The 20,354-nt window shown below is 43.3% G+C and overlaps 1 protein-coding gene across 1 annotated transcript in view; it reads right to left on the bottom strand.

The window, feature by feature from the left end:
• The window catches only part of CCN4 (cellular communication network factor 4), a 34,964-nt gene extending 31,722 nt beyond the window's left edge, over nucleotides 1–3,242 (bottom strand). Inside the window, exon 1 of the mRNA XM_069005514.1 lies at nucleotides 2,845–3,242. Within this exon, the coding sequence (XP_068861615.1) occupies nucleotides 2,845–2,892 (48 nt within the window). The 5' untranslated portion in view covers nucleotides 2,893–3,242. The remainder of the gene's footprint in view (nucleotides 1–2,844) is intronic.
• Between the last annotated feature and the right edge of the window lie 17,112 nt (nucleotides 3,243–20,354).

The raw sequence follows: 20,354 nt of genomic DNA, 5'->3' as shown, positions 1-20,354 counted from the left end.
TCAGCCTGGTTGAAGGGACTTAGGCTCCCATGGTCTCCGTCCTTATTTCTGTGTTAAAAAAAAAGTATTTCAGGACATTTTTCAAAACTTATGCCTGAAATTCCAGCTATGCTCAATTATTTTTTTCTTCACAAGCCCATCACCTGTGCAGTTTTGTCCTAATAAAAAGCCCCTATTGATAAAACTCTAAGCACTCAGTAACTGCCTGTAGTTTCAAACAGTACTAGGGGATGCAGAACCTGAGAGCTGCCTTCAGAAATGCCCTGCCTGACCTTCCCATATCATCTCCTCTGCCTTTCTCCCTGGAACAATATTATATCTAACCCAGAGAGTCAACCCTCTTCTTTCCCAGTGGAACATCCTTTTCTGTCCATAGTTCTTCCTATACATGAAGAGTAATATGTCTCCAGGGAGCCCACAGGGCTTTGCAAAGTGTGTACAGTGACCTTCCTGGTGCTACCATTCCATGGATGTCACTGCAGAGTTGGAAAGGTCTTTATCACTGTTGTGATGATGCCAGCAAAGACAAAAACTATGGATGATGAGGTGGGGCAGTGTTGGAGCTTTGCCAGGACTCATCTGTTCTGACTCTCATGACTTAACCAAAGTATCTCATAAGCAGGGTAGCCATGCCAGCTAAATATTCACAATATACCACAATAATTACAATATTCCTTGTTTCTTCAGACATCACCCTTAATCAGACCAAACTAAGCCTTCTCTGATCCCAAAAGTCCTTTAAGTACTACACAGGCTGATACTCCTTCTCAGATGCTCTCCCCAGCCCCTCTCACTGATCCATGCTCTGCACTCTTTTCATCCCTATTTCCTCACTCCCTTATATATGACAAACCAGAACCTGCTTTTCACCAGCCTACCAATCCCCCATAACATCCCAGTTCAGGCATGGAAAGAGCCCACAGAAAGCCAGCTCATTACTGGGGAGAAATTATCCCTACTCAATAGTTTCTAAGCACAACCTTCCAAGGTCCAGCCCCATGGGCGTGTTCAGGAGGTGACAGTGTCCCGGAATGCTCCAGAGAGCAGTTTCACCTGCTCTGTTCAATGGAGAGTCTGAGCTGAAACTGTTGAGACCCAGGAGACTTTTTAGGCTATTTTTTATACTGTTTTAACTCTTTTTAGATACTCTTTAGACCAAACATGCTGCTAGAAATATCTGGATTGCATTCACTTGCCTACCCCCTCAACAAACGCATGTGCCTGCATGCACTCACACATATTTTCATGCCACAGCAGGTTTTTTACAAAAATCTTTGATACCAAGGGAACCCAGGACAACCACTGTACAATTTACAAGGCTCACACAGATCTCCTCTAGTGACAGTGTTTGGGGGGTGGGGGGCAGCTCCCTTTGTTTAATTTTTTCTTGCTGAACAAAAATCAGCTGTGGTAAGAACCAGCTTCCCTCGGGAGCACAAGAGGTGCGGTTTGTTGGTTGCCAGTTTTGTGTTGTGTTTTATTTCCCAGAAGAGGCCTTGTTATCAATCTATCTCGCCATCCACGCAGGACTTATCGCTGTGCCATCTGCTGTCACACAGGTGTGCCTGCTGTGCCGCACCACGCGGTGCTTTCCTGGTTTAAAGCGTGGCTGTATCTCACAACACACGAGCCAGCCCCCGGTGCCGGCAGCTCTGCCACGCAAAATCCCCTGTGCAGAGCGGTTGATGTCACGCCGCTCCAAGCAAAGGGATGCTCAGACACAGCTTACACGTGTCTGCCTCAGGGAACACCCCACTTTAAGCTGGGCAGCCCAAACGGGTCCCTAACATCCCCCTCACTGCCAGGATCCCCACGGCTCCCTGAGCCCCGAGTCCAGCGCTGGCTCCGGGGATGGGGGACAGGGGACCGCTCCCCCTCCGGGGATAGGCGCTGCTTCTTCCGTCGGACCTCACCGCTTCCCACGGCTGCTCTCAATCCAGCCCTCTCTCTCGGGAATTCCACCCAAGCTGCGGCCACGCACCGGGAAAAGCAAAGAAAAACTCCGGCACCTTCGGGAAAGAAGCGTCTTCCCCGGACAGGTTTTTCCAGAGAAGAGGAGGAGGAAAGCGGCTGCTGCTGCGTGGGCAGGCAGCTCCAGGAGACCGGGAGGGGGATGCAGCCCTCCTCCCTCTCCGGCCTCGAGGCAGCGGCGGGAGCGGCTCCACCTGCGGGAGCAGCCGGCGGCACCTCCCGGCCCCGCTCCCGTCCCGGCCCCGCTCCCGTCCCGGCCCCGCTCCCGGCACGGCCCCGCTCCCGTCCCGGCCCCGCTCCCGTCCCGGCCCCGCTCCCGGCACGGCTTCGCCCACCCCGCTCCGGTACCGGCACCGGGGCCGCCTCGGTTCCGGCACCCCTGGGCACCGCCGCGCTTTCCCCTCCTGCCCGATCCCCTCACAGCCTCAGCCGTGCTGCTTCAGGCAGCAGTGGGGGATCTCCTCATCCTTCTTTTGCCCCACGGTACAAATAATAACAATACAAAGAAAAAAACCTGTCAGTTTTCTGTGCTGATCCACCTGGATGCTGAGCAGAGCTCAACTCTGAGACACTTCTGCTTCCTTTCCTTTCCTTTCCTTTCCTTTCCTTTCCTTTCCTTTCCTTTCCTTTCCTTTCCTTTCCTTTCCTTTCCTTTCCTTTCCTTTCCTTTCCTTTCCTTTCCTTTCCTTTCCTTTCCTTTCCTTTCCTTTCCTTTCCCCCCAGCTCACCTTTCCTTTCCTGCTCTCACACCTCCCCAAAACTTTCCAGTGCCCACCTTCCCACACACATTGCACTCGGCTCTCCCAGCCCACCCTGCATTAAACCCAATTGTGTTTGCAGAAGACAGGTCTCCCCGGCAGTTTCCAAACTCACCTGCAAAATGCTGCTTGCTGCTACAATCCAGGGCAAAAGCCACCTCATCCCTGGAAGCCGGGATTAAATACATTTGATTGAACCCAGATTTAGAGCCGTTTTGAATAAAAACACCACTTTGGGGAATGCAGAGCAATCCTGAACTGGCAACCTAGCCTAGGCACTCTGCCTTTTTCTCTTGGCTCTTTGGGGATTTTATTAAAGACAGATCTGACGTCACGATGAGGGACAAGCCCTGCATTTTTCCTCTGGAGAAACTTTTCCTGCCTTCACTTCTTCATTTTTGTGTGTGGTGTTGTCCCACCTCCTGCATTTCAGTGCATTGCCGTGAGCCAAAGGGCTCTTAAAGGGAAAGCTGCAGCGCCGGGGTCCAACATGCTGAGATTTTAGCACAGCTCCAAAAAGCTCAAAGCTCATCCCTCATGTTGCTCATGGCATTCAGACTCTTGAAATGTAGCTAGTACAGCAAGAAATGTTTGATCTGGCTGTACTGGTTACACTCAATGACATGACACGTATACAATTATTCACAGATGTTTGATTTATTTGATTTTTTAAAAGAGTGACTTCATTTGAAGGGCAAAAGGACATTTGTCCTGCAGGCACACCCTGTGGGAAGCAGTCTGCTGACTCCTTTGGGACTCCCCTCTTTACAGAGCAACCCTGGATCACATGGTCCCCTGCCATGCCATACATACCTTCCATGATTTCAGTGTTTAGGAGTGTGCAATACTCCTGGGCCCAGTCATACTTCTATCCTGTGCCAGCAGTGGGCATGACAAATGTTGTCCAGGTACATGGCAGTGAAAACCCCACCTTGAACTCAAACCCCACCCCAAACTCTCTGATCACCTGTATTCCTGCTAATGTATACCCTGATTTTAGCTGAGGCATCTATAATGTATTTTTCCCCTTTTACCTAGGCACAGGTATACTATTTTCCCCAACTATTCTAAATCTGAATTTGAAAGGATTTAAAGTCTCTTTCATCCTTAAACTGAAGTAGAATATTATAAGGAAAATCAGTACTTGCAAAGGGAATGAAAATCCTGTTAAAGAGTTTCAGAGGTCTTAAACACAAGAAAGAGTTGATTCATGGGCTAAAATAAGTGTCAAGGTAAATTTAAAAGTAGGCAAAACTTTCAGCTTGATGTGACAAGCTGGGCAGTGATGGGTGGGTGAATCACTCTGATGGCCAAACTAGAACTAAGATGTTTCCTTAACTTCTGCTCAGCTTTGGTTGCCTCCTGGAATTCAGGTGTGCCAGGTTGGGTTGGGATGAGCCACTCTCAGCCCCCCACTCTAAGCAGCCATCCAACATAAGAAGGACATGGAGCTGAGTTGGAGTGAGTCCAGAGGAGGCCACTAAGGTGGTCAGAGGGATGGAGAATCTCTCCTGTGAGGAAGGGCTGAGAGAATTGGAGTTGTTCAACCTGGAGAAGGCACCAAGAGGACCTTATAGCATCTTTCAGGATCTAAAGGGGCTTCAAGAGAGCAGGGGAGGGTCCTTTGGTCTTCATGTGGTCATTGGACAAGGAGGAATGGCTTTATGCTGAAAGAAGATAGATTTAGATTAGATATTAAGAAGAAATTCTTGTGAGAATCGTGAGAGACTGGAACGAGTTGTCCTGAGAAATTGTGAATTCCTTGTCCCTGGAAGTGTTCAAGACCAGGGGCTCTGGTCTTATATGGGGCTCTGAGCAACCTGGTCTAGAGGAAGATGTCCTTGCCCATAGAAGGAGGGTTGGAACTAGTTGATTTTTAAAGTCCCTTCCTACCCAAACTATCCTATGATTCTATCCCAGCCCTCCTGGGGATCTGGTGCTGTGTGGGGTTTGCTCCCCAGACCTGGCACAGCTGAATGCTCAAGGCTGGGGCTGATGGGTGGGGTGGGGAGGGTGAGGAATCTGCTCCAGTAACTTCTGGTCACACACAACTTCTGGTCACAACTTCTATCCCTTCATGCTGTGTGACAAGACATGGGCAATTTAAAGGTTTTACACCAGCTGGATTAGGGGACTCTAAAAGCTCAGATTATTTGTGTGACAGTCTGGACAGACAGCTGTCTCTGGGAGACAATTCAACTGGAATTAAATGCAAACTGAAGGAAGTTCCACGCACTGTCTTCCTCCTCCAGCACCTTCACCCCTACCACAGCCCCTTCCCAGGACTCACAACCCTAAAGACCAGGCTCAGGACTGTGTTTTCTGTCAGGTTCCTCCAAGACTGTGTCTATTCTCCCTCATCTATATCCACCCCTTTTTCCTCACTTCCTCCTCTGTTCATTCCAGCTTTTTCTATTTCAATAGTTCTCTCTCACCCTTCTGTCACCAGCACATCCTTCCTCGTACATTGTTGATACTCAGCCATAAGGATTTTCTTTCTCTGCTGAGTAACTTAAAATAAACCCTGCTCTCTTGGTGTCACCCAGGTCATGATAATCTGTATGTGGATGCCACTGAGTGCCAGAATTTGGGTCCAAACCTGATACTTTCTGAAGTGAAAGGAGTATTTTGAGAGTGCCATTCCCCTGTCCTAGGCAAAATGGCCTTTAAATAAAAAAATTAAGCTAGTTGGGTTAGCCTAGGGTAAATGGATCAGATGTAAATCTGATAGATAGTATTTAATATTTCATACAAATTGTGATTGCTGGCTTGGAGATGAAGGAGCCATGATAGCAGGTTTAGCAAAAATAACTTTCCAAATAAAGGAGCAACAAGACTTCGAAGCTCCTGTGGTACCAGATGACAACATCAAGGGAAAGAGCACTTCAGAAATGACATTAAAATGGTATTCTGTTGTTTTGGGTCTTTTCCCAAGAAACATTCGGTTATCTCACTCTCTTTGATTATTTCCTTAGCATATTTCATTGCCTCGGCGAATTCCTTAGAAAATGCTGTGGTCAAGTGTGTCAGCAAGGATGAAGTCATGTAGATGTGGACATCTGGCTGTTTGAAGCTCCACAGCCCACCGCACTTGTGTTGTGAGAGTCTGTCCTGTGGTGACCATAAACCAGACACTGTCTTAGCTTGGACGAGACAGGGCTCAAGGACTGGGCCTGCAGCCTCAGGGCAGGGGTGCTGAGACATCCATCTGCCTGAGCAGCCTTTCTGATAGCGATCCCTGTGTGGATATGGCACACTGGTGCACTTTGAGGTGTGCCTGGGTGTAAGGTTATTTCACTAAATCCCAAATGACAGGGACATTTCAGCTCCTGTTGAACTCTTTGATAGGAGCAGCCCAAATCTGGTCTTCTGTGAGCTCTCAGGTCCCTCTAAGGATGACAATGCTAAAAGAGATCATTGCAATCCTGTATCTCCCCAGCTTGATCCTGGGGAGCCTTGTACTGGCCCCAGTAAATGGAGGCTCTAAAGACGCTTCTCTGTCTAATTCAAAGACTTCAATTTAAGATCTTCAAATGATGGAAAAAACACTCAATGTTTTGATGAGTTCACTTACATTCACTATTAAACATTTGAGCCATATTTCAGTCTGAGTTTGCTGGTTTCATCTCTCTGCCAATGTCTGCTTGGCCGATGAGGATTCAGCCCCTTCTTTCAACATATAAATATGCAAAGATTCCATAAACCACTGCTGACTCTTCTCTTTAATACAAGAAGGAAGCCACATTGCTTTTAATTCTCTGTGTTGAATTGGATTTTTGGACCTTGAATTTAATAGTTTTATGATTTTTATCTCTTTACCTTTCCCTTTCTGTGGACATTATATCTGTGAATGCCACTATCCATCACTCTACAGCCATCCACAGTGAAGAAGAAACAGGCAGCATGTCCCAGTTCAAGCTAGCTCTGATTCTGTCAGGCTAACACTTTAATATCACTTCTTCCTCAATACATCCCTTATGCCTCTCAAACATATAAGCAGGTTTCTCAATTTGACTTCATTTTATAGTCTTCTTAGAACAAATAAACTGGGAAATAGCTTGATTTATTTTATGTTGTTTGATGTGTCTGACACTTTTACGGAAGGCTGTAGCCAGCCAAAAAACACAGGGACTACTAAGAACAAAAAGAGAGCTCAGGGAGGATGGGTGCTATTTTCTCTTGCAAATGTGTGGCAGGAATAACTCCTTGCCTGTAGCTGATTTCCTTTGTAAATAAGTGAGATCAGAGTCTGCCTACAAGTCCAAGGAAAAAAAAAAACACCTTGGACTTTCCTGACTCATAAAAGGTAAAGGCTGCGTCATGAATCTGACTTTTAAATGAGCCAAACAAGTAGCTGTGTTAGTTTCCTATCAAGAAACTGCTTTTTCTTCTGCTTTTCTCCATGCCAGGGTGATGAAGGTGACAGCCCTTTTCATCAGCAGGAAGGCTGGGATTCAGGAAGAACATACTGGAATGGAAAGCGAGGTGCAGAAATCAAACTGCACCATCAATTATTGTTGTTATTGTCACTACTTAGGTGACAGGAAGGACAGTTACATCAGCCTTTGAAATATCAAAGAAGCTTTAGAAATGAGAGCATGAGAACTTCTGTTTTAGCTGACTGTTGATAACATCAAGCATCTGAACACTCAGCCAGCCCCACTCCAACACAGGTGAATATCTCATTTTCAGAGCTGCTGGCTTTTGCAGATGAGAACTGACACCTGAGTGAAAGAAGCTGCAGTACTGCAGGAGGACTCACTCTTTTGCTGTCTACAGAATCTTCCCAAAGAAGAAGATGGACAGGAATCACATTGTGGCTAGAGAGACAAAAGCTTCTTTGCTCCTGTTCAGCCTTGTGTCCCCCTGATACAGTGATGCAGAAGGTTCCAGGAGCTAAGGTGGTAAATCCAGCACTGAATTCCCTCAGTCCTTTAGAAAATGCCAGATGAAGGGGTTTCCCTTGGAATGTTACTCAGCCCAGGTTTCCATTACTGAGTGCATATGCACCATGTTGTGTGGCATGAGCTCCTCATGCCAGAATATTTGTGAGGCTGATCACACACCCAGCTGATAAACAGAAAATCAACTGGTCCAGGTAAACCAGCCTGACTGTCGGCACTCCAGGACCAGCTGGTCATTTCTCCAAAGAGCTGGTGTAAATCAGCTCCACTGATTTAGTTGAGGTGGCAGCCAAGTCTGAAAAATGGAACATTCAATATTTAATTTATTCATGTAGACAAAACAATTTATTCCCACCATTTGAGAGAGACTTGCCTTTGAGGAGACATGACTGTGGTTTCATCTCCCATAAATAAAGTCAGGTTTATTAGGACAGGTCTTCAGCTGGTGTCAGTCTGTGTGACTCCCTTGATTTCAGCAGTACTAATCTGGCTGACAGCAGCTGAGCTGTTCCACTGTGAGCAAAACTGTACAGGCATCAATGACAGTAGCTAAGAAACAAGTCATTAAAATACTGTTTTTGGTAGTTTCCCATTTAAAAGATTGTAGAGCTTTATATCAGGTTGCAAATCTGTTATATTGGATTTTTAGTTACTGATGACAGTGACATATTGTATTTTCTTCATTGCTCTCAAAAGCAATGGCCTCACTATTGTGTTCATCTATTCCTAAATTCTCATAATTTCCTGATGGACATTTATGTGGGCAGAACACATACTCTGATGGTTTTAAACTAGTACCAGGCATTTTTAACAACAACAACAGTACCCTGGCGTATCCAGTGTTTTTTCTGAATAATTGTCTGTCTTAATATCTGCACTCAAACCCCCACCAATTTCTTAATTAAAGCTTTCAAATAAAACTTTGAATAAAAATTAATAACAATAATTAAAAGAAAAAAAAAAAAATCAAACCAAGAAAAAAAACCACACCAAAAAAAAACCCCATAAAAACAAAACCACAAAACCATCATACAAGTAAGATACCAAGCTCCAAGAACAATTAATGACCAAAATGAACAGGCTATAAACAATGAGGAAACTGCCAGAAATTTGAACAAACTCTTAATAATTCCTTGCAGTAGAAAAGTAGTCTTCTGGAAATAAATATTTACATAGTATTTACTAACCAATAAAAGAAGCTGGCTTAATAATACATATTGAGTCTGAGCCTCAGCTGGTTTAAGTGTGAAGTCCCTGGAGTTGCATTGATTTGTGGCATTCATGGGTGCAATGCATTATTCATAAATTTTAATTCAACTATTTGGACAAATGCAGGAAGTGCAGGGGAGGAATTAATCTTTGGGCTTACCTCTTGCACATGCTTTTTTTGATGCCCATTAAAAGAGAGGTAAATATATTGGCTAACAAACTATGAAAGGATGAAGAACACAAACAAATATTGCACACATTCCTGAAATGGCACAGCCTGATCACTTTGGTTTGTCAGCTTCATATCATGGTCTGGACAAGTCTTTTTTTTTATGTGCTCCAAAAAATGATGTCACCCACTACAGATAATGTCCACATGCTGGAAATTCTATTCACTAGATCAGTGACCACAGAATTGCAAAATTATACATTAGTCTGGCCCTTTTTATTTCTACTAGCACTGCAACATTCTGCAGTCTCTGGGATAGAATTGGCTACATGAGAGGGGAAATCTCCTCTGTTCTCCTGGAAATTCTAGTCTAGAGAAGACTAGACTCAGATTTGAACTTTTCAGTCACACACTGAGGCTTCCCAGAACTGTAGATATGTCTGTGAATTTCAAAGATTGGGTTAGATTACACATATATTTGTAGGGAAAAAAACCCGACCAAACAAGCCCATGAAATTGCCTTAAATGTACAAGGAGTAAATGAAGTCTATGAAACAGAACCATCTCCTGTCTGAGATGTCCTTGGTTTTTTTTTTTTTTTTGGAAAGCAGGTCTGCTCTTCTAGCCCAAGTGTTGTAAATGCAGAGAAATCATACTTTTCTCTTATTCAAGAAAATAATAATGAAACTTTGTGGGATATTTAGAAAAGTTATGAATAAATTCCCAAGAGATCAAACCTGTTTGAAACATGAAATATTTGAGGACCAAATATTTTCCCTCCATGGCCCAAGTATCCAAATTCTGCATTCTAACTCTGGTAACATTTTATTCAAAGTTTCCTGTGGTATTTGGTTAGTAAACGTTTCCCTTTCAACAGAGCTGCTTTCAGTCTGTTTTCTGGGGAAATGGAGCTTATGCAATCACTTTGTACGTGTTCATGTCTGTCTGTCTGTGTGCCTTTGCAGTAATTTTTAAGCCTTTTGGGCAAAACCAAGTCAAATTTTGTGTATAATATAAAGTTGGGTATTTCACTGATGATGGCATTCCTGTTTTGTGAAAGGAGGCACCGAGGAAGATAAGAGAGGCCACTGGAGTATCACACCTTTGGGAAAAGTGGTGTTTACTCACACACCCTTAGAGACAGAGAAGCCACACAGCTGAGACCACTCAGACTGCAGGAAAACAGCTTCAGCTGGAGTTTGCAGTCAGCCACCAGACACAAATCTGTGGGGAAAGCGGCTTTATTGATGTAGTGCTCACAAAAATACTTCTACTTTAGGCACACATAGTCCACACGCTCTCAAGTTCTCATATTTTTATTTTTTATTTCTTGCAAGCAGAACTTTACACTTCCTCTTCTTCCACCCCATGCCAATATTTGTCGTTAATTTGATCTTGGTTATAAAAGCAAAAGAGTTGAAAACAAAGGTATCCATTTTCACACTACCACCTTAGGAAGTAAAACACTAATTCCGTTCCAAATTCCTGTCTGGATGCTTTCAAAGTGCAAAGATACAGTCACTTTCCAGTAGACACAGAGTATTTCTGCCTCAAGAAGGTGAGTAAATTGATGATATGAGCTCTTTTAGACCTCCTCAGCAGAAGGAGGTCTCACATATGGGGAGCATTCAGAATATATACATTTTTATTACCATTGACAATTGCATTGAAGAATTTAAAAAATATGATAATGAAGATAATAGACTACTTTTCCATGCCCTGGAAGGTGTTCACCACAATGTCTGCTACCATTCAATGTCAGGTTTAGAAAATTAAGAGCATTATGACTCTGTTTCCTAATTTCGTTTGGACACCATTGACAAAACAACAATCCCGATGCAAAGAAAGGAAACAGGGTGCAGGAGGTGATGTATCACACCTGGAGTGCCAGAGCAGATCACTGCCCTAAGCTCTGATCTTTGTGATCAATTCTACTTTTTTCCATCCCTGCCCAGTGTGATAAAACTTTCCACCTTCTCCTAGACTGAGGGCAGCACACACAGTGATCACTGTTTCCCTCTGGACTTATTTTTCCTTCCTCTTCTCCTGTCACCCTTTTGGAGCAGAAGACACAATATAGACTTGAATTCAACCTGAGGGAAAAGGAGAAGAACAGGTGGATCAAGGCACTGACCCCACATGCTCAGGGAAAGGTTGGAGCAGTTGATTCTACCTCGATCCACCAAATGCTTTCTTTCTGCATCATGTGAAAAAATAGATTCTGGCAGTTCTTTCCCTTTAATACGACTTTGGTCCTTCTCCCTTTAATTCACCCAAAGCCGTTGAGTCCCTGAGGAACTGCTGGGCTGCATATGTTCAGCCAGGACAGACTTCCAAAAAGTAATTCGGACAAGGAAGATATATTTTGGGACACTGTGTGAAACCTCACAGGGGATCCACAACACTGTGCTTCTTAGGCTGCACTGGTTATCTCTGGGTTTAAGCATCAGAAAAATATACAGAGGGTAAAACCTGTAGTCCTCACATGGAGCAAAACTGTGGCCAGCATGGTGTCTGGTTTTGGTTGGTTGGTTGGTTTGTTTTCCCCCAGGAAAACCACCCTTTTATTTGCACAGTGGGGACTGTTGTCTTCATCTTCTCTTACCTCCCAAAGGCAACTCAGGTAGAAAAATATCTGACCCATTTGGTAGTCTTAAGGCAGTTGCTGAGCTTACAAGTAAGGTGGCCAAGTTAGGAGACCTTTTGCATGTTAGAAACCTCTTGGCATTATTTATTCACCATGTGCTGGGTCAGGGTCCTTGAAACGTGCCCAGGGAAAGGGTCCACATAGGTGATGGAGAGGACTGGCTTCCATGAGGGTACCCGTGAGAGAGCACAGCTCCTGGCAAGGGACCTCCTCAGGTGGGAGCCATCACACCCTCTCTCCTGCCTCAGGACTCCGGAGTTTTTTTGGAGCAGGGAAGGATGTGGGCTGGGAGCAGGGCCAAGGTCCTGAGCCTCTAGCAAGTAGACTCTGGAGATGAAGAGAAAAAATGTGAAGGAGAGGGAGGCAAGGGGATTCACAGTCAGAGGGCTGGAAGAGACTAAAGGGTCCCTCTCATGTCTCCTCTGCCTCAAGGCACAACCTGCATTAACTAAACTCTTGTTGACAGATGCTTGTCTAACCTTGTCTCTGGTGAGCACAGCTCCTTCCCTCTACTGTCTCTGCAGTGACCTGTTCCAAGCCTTCCCTCTCCTCAGAGAGTTAAGCCCAATCTCTACCTTAAATCTCTCTTGCTGCAGTGTAGGTCCACTGTTTCTTAGGCACACTGGGAAAAAAAAAAATCTTTTCTTTGATTTTCATTGCAGAATTCAATGAGTTTAAAGATACCATACATATATCAACTGCAGCCTTCTCTCTTTTCCTTTGAAGTGTCCCAAACCAGCTAGCACTAGGACTAGACAGACAACCCCTCTTTATACTTCCTAGAGTTCACTTCCCACTTCCTTCTTCATGGCCTAGACTGTTTCTGCAGGAAGCCACCTATTCCCACTGCAGTGGTTGCTCCCTCTGAGGTCAATGACTGCCAAACCAAAACAGGCCTCAGCTGAACACCACAACCCTGTTGTTCACATCTGGGGGAGCCAGTCTGGTCACCACTGCAGCGGAGCAGGGAGGATGTCTGCAACACCACTTAAATCTGCTGGGATAATATAGTTGACAAAAGCAACAAAATTTCAGCATCAGCAGCTACCCCCAGATATGCCCTGGCAGGATGAGTAACCTGCAGGGCCTTAAATCTCCCCATCTCTGTTTTTTCCCCGTGTTAATTTTCATATGATAAATGCATGTCAATCCTGTTAATGCATCCTTGGAGAAAATAACTAAGTCAGTGTTGTTGATACAACTGAGGAGCCTGAGGAAACCCCATGCCTGCTGTTGTCCTGAATGCGCTTATGAAATAATTATTTCATAGGATTTCCGTGGGATTTTTTATTTTCAACCCTAGACTTGCACCATCAGCAGATGTAGCCCCTGTGTCCTGCTGTTCAAGACAGAAATATTTTGAAAGACCCCAGGCTACATTCCAATGCCCCTCTCCAGCTTTTCCTCCAGTACAAGAGAGCAGCACAGAAAACCCCTGCTGAGGATAGCTCTCCTATCAGATAGCCATCCACACTACAGGACTGAATCTGGGTTAAATTCCCAACTCACCTGAGCAAATTTCATGTGAGATAGTGGCAAAAGCCTCCTACAGTAAAGGTGAAATCACATCACAGCAACTTCACCCTCTTCTACAGTACATACTCTGTCTCCCATACCCTCAAGATCTGTCAAGTCTGGTATTCTTTTTATCATAATTAAATTTTCAGAGTGTTCCAAAATGGTCTGTTCTACTTGTTTCAATTGTTGTTCTAGGTGTTGACAGTATGCAGATTGGTTGATAATTCCCTAGCTCTTCCCTTTCCTTCAGAACATCAGACCCATATCTGCCCTTTTCTCTCCCTCCTAGGGCTCACACATCCTTCAAGAGAGCAGCTAGCCAGTTTTGCAATTTGAACCAGAGCAAAAAAATCTGTGTTTTTAATGAAATCCTTTAGCCTGCCTTTTGCCTGCTGTCAGTTGAGTAGCTCCTCCCCACTCCCTGGTATTACCATGTTAGTTACGGGCTCATTGCAATTTTAGTGAAGGCTGAAAGGTGAAAGGCATTAACCACTTCAGCCCTCCAGGCATTATTGGCTTTCCTCCCTCACTAAGTGAAGGACTGGCTTCCTCCTTCATATTCTTCCTTCTGCTGAAATATTAATGGGAAGCTCTTTGCTATCTTTCCCTTGTTAGTTGTGTTTCGTTTTGTGCTTTGCCTTTTTGTGATTTTGTCCCTACAATGTCCCCAATTCTTTTATAGGCATCTTTAGTAAACTGACCTAATTTTCACCTCTTGAATATCCTCATTGAGCATCTGTCTGATGCATGGAATTGGCAGTCGATACCAGCATAGACTGTGATTCACCTCCAGGCTGGAGACTGGGAGAAACCAGGATCTTCTAACAACTCATTTCCACCCGAATAAATATTCTAGGATTGTAGCTTCTGTGAGCAAAGAGAAACCTCAGTATTGCACTGGATTGAGAAGCAGGTGCCTAACAAAGAGTTGTGCCATCAAATGACAGAAAGATGTCAACCCTCTGTATTCAGTTATAGATGTCTCTTTCTTACACTCTCCTTGAAAACTGAGGCATGGGAATTTTGAAGAGAAACAGGATATTAAATGGTCTCAAACTCACACCACTCTTCATGAATCCTCTCCTACCTTTTCTTAAAATTTTGCTCTTTTGCTCTAGAAAAAGTCATAATGGCAACACATCTGCACCAACAAGACCAACTCTGGCATTTCTTGTGTCATCTCCCCTGGGAGCTGCAAGTACTTATTGAGGGATAGCTGTTTCCACTGTGCGTTCCTGTGGAGAAATGTGGTGAAGAAAGTGCTGGAGTAAATTATCTGCTCTTTGAATTATTGTCATGAATGATAAAACAGATGTTTCTTATGCATGAACTTTTCATGATCTTGGGCTGCTGGCTGGTGGGATAATCAAATATTATTACAGCATGGAACATGGAGTTGTAATGGGCATATAAATCCCAAATCTAGCTCCCGATGATATAGTTTTTTCCACAGCTTATCCCTTAAACCACACACGTGCTAGTTCTTGCACATCCAGCAGCATTTTCTGTACCAATTCTTAGCTGGAAGTGAGACTTTTGGCAAATTATTTGGAAAACTCCATAAAATGTATACTCCTTCTTCCTCAGCTAATGCTAAGCTCAGTGTCCTTCATTGTGCTCGAGGTCTCTGGAAAGTTCCTGGGCATGATTGTTTCTGTTGCCCTGTCCCAGGTGAGAAGGTCTATTCTTACACCTACCATTAGCATGCCCTGGGCTTTGCAGGAGAAAATGCATCAAAGCCCTTTGCACTGCCCCAGGGACACAAAGCAGCTATAAAGCAAGCTAAAGCAGTTAATTGCTCTGCTTTCCTAAAGCAGCATAAGGGAGTTGGAGCTCCCTGGAGAATCCAGCATTTAGAGAGTAGTTTCTGTTGTATGAAAGGCACAACTCTTAAAATCATAGACATAATGCTCAAAGGGATTTTAGATCACACAGTCCAACTTTTCACACTGAGGTGGGCTCAAGGTTAGAGGTAGGTTACAGCTGATGATATTTGCTTACACCTTTTTATGAACTGAAGGTGTTTATACAATATGTGTCTGGAGACAGCTTTGTGCCTGCCCATGCAGAATGGCTGAGCCCTCAGAAGAGATTTGCACACCAGATCCTCAGCCTACTCTTTCTGTTTGCTGCGCAGTTTTCATACCTACTGTAGAGCAGCTGACAGGAACCAGCACTGGAGACAGCAGCAGAACTCCCTTTTCCCAGGAGATCCTGGGATGTGAACCAGGACTCAAACTTGTCACCATATGAAAGATTGCGACCCTGCATTTGGGATCCAGGCCAAGCCTTTCCCCAACTGCATTTCTGGCAGACAGCAGTGCCCTGTTGAGAGCTGCCTTTCCAGTGGGCTTGAGTACATGTAGAAGGGCTGAATATCCCTGACATTCTGCACGTGCTGATCTGAGGTCAACCCTAGATTATGTGACTGCCATATTCGCTCTTTGTAAACAGAAAAAAAAAGGAGTTTTTGTATAAATGACTCTCATCTTTAGCAATTCTTTGCAGTACTTCCTTGCATTCACCCTACTAATCACGAGGTTAAGGAAGTACTGCTTGAAAGATGCGGTAATGACTTGGAGCCCAGCACAAGCAGTAAAAAATTGCACTATTTTAGGAAATATTGTCATTATCCTATAAATATGGCATATCTGCATAGTCTCTGTCTTAGCACATATGGACCATGGAGAGGAAATTTTATTACATCATCATATTATCATGTGCAGTTGGCCAGAATCCTGGGAGCTGTTCCTTAACTCCAGGATCAGACGAGAGCAAAAAGAGGAAAGAAACAACTGACTGGCAGAACTGCATCAAGGTAGAATGTTCAATTTTTCAAAATAATTTTTCATCTTAGACAGTTGTACAATGGTAGAAATAGAAACCCATCTTCCCCCAATTTGGTCACAGTTTCTATGGGATGAAGTCCATCTTATGCATGTGTTGAAGTCATTTGCTTGGCTGTATCCTAAAAAAACCAGAGGTATCTATTTTCCTTTACTATATGGCATAAAAGTAATTGCAATGCAGGCCAGAGCAATGCATTCAGTTTGGCCCTATATAGTACTCATATCAAAGCCTCAGAGATGAACCATCCCCTCAACCCCATGGACACTACTGCTTGGTTCTCCATGGAATCACAGTCATAGAATCACAGAATGGTTTAGGTTGGAAGAGACCTCAAAGATCATCGAGTTCCAACCCCTCTGCCGTGAACAGGGGCATCTTCCACTAAACCAGGTGTCTCAGTTTGACCACACAGGGAACCTGCATTGGTTTGGTCACATACAGAGATGGGCTCTATGTGATCTCAGAACTACTCACTGACTTCTGAGAATCTGCAGAAGTCACCCTTCCAGGGAACTGAATGTTTTGGGGGATTGGATTTGTTTGTTTTTTTCCATGAGGAAATTTGCTATGTGGTGGAAATGACTCATTGATGGTTATACAACACCAGATACATACATGGGAGTCAGAGCTACCAGCCAGGTTTGATACGCTTGATTGCTACCAATAAATGAAGAAAAATAGGTCAAAAAGAATAGAGAAACTTTGGGGAACTCATGTATCCTGCTTCATAATCCTTTTTTAAAAACCAAGATATGCCTACACATATGAATGAAGTGGGCTGTGAAATCTCTGTACAGTAATATATAGATACACCTTATGTATTACCTGCTCAGAGCAGGGCCATTTTTACAGGATTTAAGACCACCTTTCTTGCATCCTGTGAATTAGAAGTCACAGAATATCACCCATTTTCCTGCAATCAGATCATGCTGAAGGATTATTGTGAAAAGCATCCAGTCATGGCTGGAAACAGCAGGAGACTGAGCAGCCACCACTCACTGACTTGTTTCAGCAATCTAATCAATCTTCCTTTGGAGAGACTGGTAGATCTTGCCTCCACCCTAAGCTTGATTCATGTTAACTGGTAGTTTTTGTATTCTGCACAACTTCTCTTGATGTTTTCTCCATGCCTCCAAGAAGCACCTCATTCTTCTTACCCAGTAACTTACAGAAGTCAAATTTCCTAACAACTTGCTTATTTCATTGTGAGATATTTTCTCACAATGCTCTATTGTTTTGGTTTTTTTTTTTTTTTTCCTATGGCTTTTCTCTGCTTCCTCTGCAATTTTTCATCATCCCTTTAAAAACAGAGTTATCAGGCCAAGGTGCAGTACTCCAGTACACACTGCTTCTACAAAACCAGGTAGAAATCACATCCCTTCTCTTACTCACTTTCCTCCTCTGTGTATGTCTGATGATGACATTAGTGATGTCATTTCTCCCAGCATCATTCTTAAAGGTTCAAATTCATCTGTGCATCCAATATTGTCTCTAGGTCTGCTTTGGTCTGTGCTTCTAGGACTCAGCTGCCACCTTTCTTCACTTGCATTTACTTTGAATGGGTTTAATTTACAAAATGTTTCAGCATCACCTTATTATTTCCTAACCACAGGAAAAATGTAGAAGTCTGACAACCTTTATGCCATTGGGAAGCTCTGGTTTCAACCCCAAAGGTGCTGATAAAAACTTGGGTTTGGACCAGTCTCTGTGAAATCCACTAAGACATCTATTGCTTGATAAAATCTACTCACTAAAAAAAGTAAATAAATTGATAACTGCCAGTTAAGTGGTTCTTTAATCCATTAATATCTGTGCTTCAGTGTTGTACAGGGCATATTTTATCATAGTTTCTTTAGAATATTATCTGGTACTACAGTCCTAAAATATCTAGAGCATGTTCAAGCTATGCAGTCTCCTTATTCAGTCAGTTTACTGCCATATGCAAAGAATCAGTTTTGTTAAATAAGAGTCATTTGCATATTAACACGTCAATAACAGTCGTCAGTTGCAGTCCTAGCCTTGAGCCTTACTGTTGATTTATGAACATGTCTCTTTTTCATACAAACAGCTCATTGGCTTTGAGCCTATCTTTGCATTGTCTTGTTTGTCTTCAACAAACCTTGGCAGTGAATTAACATTTTTCCAGTCGTTTGTCGTTTCCGCAGTATTGTGAGATTAAAAGGAAACATCAGGGAACCAGACACCACCACATCAGCTTCACTTTAAGATGCCTGAGTCAAAGTCATCTAGATCTGCTGTTGTTTCTTGTTCCCTGAACTCCTACAGGTTCAGAAGGTAGTTTGTCATCCTCATGTGATCTCAGTGTATCACCCTGCTTGCTCCCAAACACAGACTAGAAGCACACTGCCCTCATTGTTACTGGCATTTAAGTTGTTCCTGATATACTTAAAAAAACTCTCCCTCTTCCTGTCTTTGGCCCTTTTAACTCTGGATAGTGTCTGGCTTCTCTTATCAACCACCTAATTAGAGAGAAATCCCAAAACATATTCCCAACCTTTTCATTTGTAATATTATCTTATTTTTAAATTGTTTTCACCCACTGCTTTTACTTGCCAATTGCATTTTTTAACTAAAACTAGAGTGCTTTTTTTTTTTCTTTTCTGATGTTTTGACACCTTTTTTATCAATAAAGTCCAACTTCTACCCCTGATGATTTTTCTTTCTGAGTTGTAATTCTTGAGTTCAGGGGCAAATCTCACTGCTTCCATTTCTGCTATGAGAAATGCTGAACAAATGATAAAAAGAATTTGAAACTTCAGGAGGAGATTCCCAGCATACAAACACATGGAGCATCCAAAAATAATAACTAAGAAATGTAAATCAGTACAAGTAATCTATTGGTGATTTTGTTCAAGCATCTACCTGAGTCCATCAGAGCAGTTCACAGGGTACTGGTTTAATTATTAGGATACTTAAGCCACTGCCTGGTTGTGTGGCCACTGTCAACTTTTTCTCTGCATTTTTCTTTAGAAAAGGAACAGATAACAATAAGTAAATTGTATAATAAATGTCTATGTTTAAGTAGAGTTCAGTGAAGGCTGCAGATGCAATCATAAATCTGATGTTCTTAACTGCCTGAAAACTTTACTTGCAATGATAAACTTTTCATCTGCATATTTTGCCTTGTTTATTTCCTTTTTTAATATGCAGTTTCCCAGGAATTTAGGGTTTTTTTTACTGAAGGAAGAAAGCAGCTTTCTTTTCATACATTACTGTTTGTTTGCTTGGTTTTCTAATATGCTGCTCCCATGGATTTCTCCTTTTTTTGTGGTAAGAGAAGAATCCCACAATGTTTTTGCATCAGTCTCCATGCTCAGCAGCAGCAGCACAGCTCGAGCTGTGTCTCAAGCTCTGGAGCAGAGAGCAGAGACAGAGCTGGTCTGAAGCCCTTGCAGGAAACCTCTGAGCCACAGCCTGCCAGGTGTTAAGCAGTGCTGTGCTGCTGACCCTGATGTGGTGGGCACAGGTGAGTTTGCAGAGAGATCTTGTCTTTTTTGCCTCCTGCTTTCATGTCTCTGCACTCCTGTCAGTGGGGTTTTACTGACATAGGCCGTGCTATGTAAAACATGAATATATGGGGCCACACATTCATGTCTCAGTATTGTTAACAGGTTCACAGAATTTTCTTGAGAATCACCTGTGACAGAAAAATGATGGTTTTATGACTAAACTGCAGCTCAGGTAAATACATCTGGAATTCCACACAATAAAAGAAACAGGCAAATCTCTTAACCCTAGCCTTCCTTGAAGTGAAATTTTTAAGACCAGCATACAAAAAGGCTCTTCTTGCATTTCTCAGAAAGATTAGAATAGTGCAGGAAGTCTGACAAATGTCTCTGTAATTCTCCCTGTGCTGTGACAAGGTTAGGTTAAGTATTTGTGTTGCTCAACCTCATGTTGCATCACCACTGAGGCTCTTGCTGAGCATGTTGTGACCTACCGGCTGTGAAGGCAGTGCAGGAGACACAGGGAGCAAAGGAGACTACTGAAATCTGTGGAAGATTTCTTTGCAGATGATGGGATTACTCCTGGCAGGCCACGTTCCTCTCCATAAAGCCATCACTGGCTGTTCTTTCAAGGGCTGAGTGCCACCAGCTGTGATCTTCGCCTCTGGAACACTTTTTAGGAAACTACTAGAAAATGTGATTTCTGTAGTCATTTAAATTAATTACAGATTGAACATTTGTATAGGAAACTTAAACTCATGGCTGTATTTCCTGACTTTCCTCCGCATTTTTTTAAGTGTTCTGAAGATGCTGGAAAATATGATTTTTTTGGAAATTCTCTTGAGGAGTTGCAAACATGTT

This window comes from Aphelocoma coerulescens, chromosome 2, assembly GCF_041296385.1.
Source record: "Aphelocoma coerulescens isolate FSJ_1873_10779 chromosome 2, UR_Acoe_1.0, whole genome shotgun sequence".
NCBI classification, from domain to species: domain Eukaryota; kingdom Metazoa; phylum Chordata; class Aves; order Passeriformes; family Corvidae; genus Aphelocoma; species Aphelocoma coerulescens.
The sequence above is the reverse complement of the archived record's forward strand: the minus strand, read 5'-3'. Positions and strand labels throughout refer to the sequence as shown.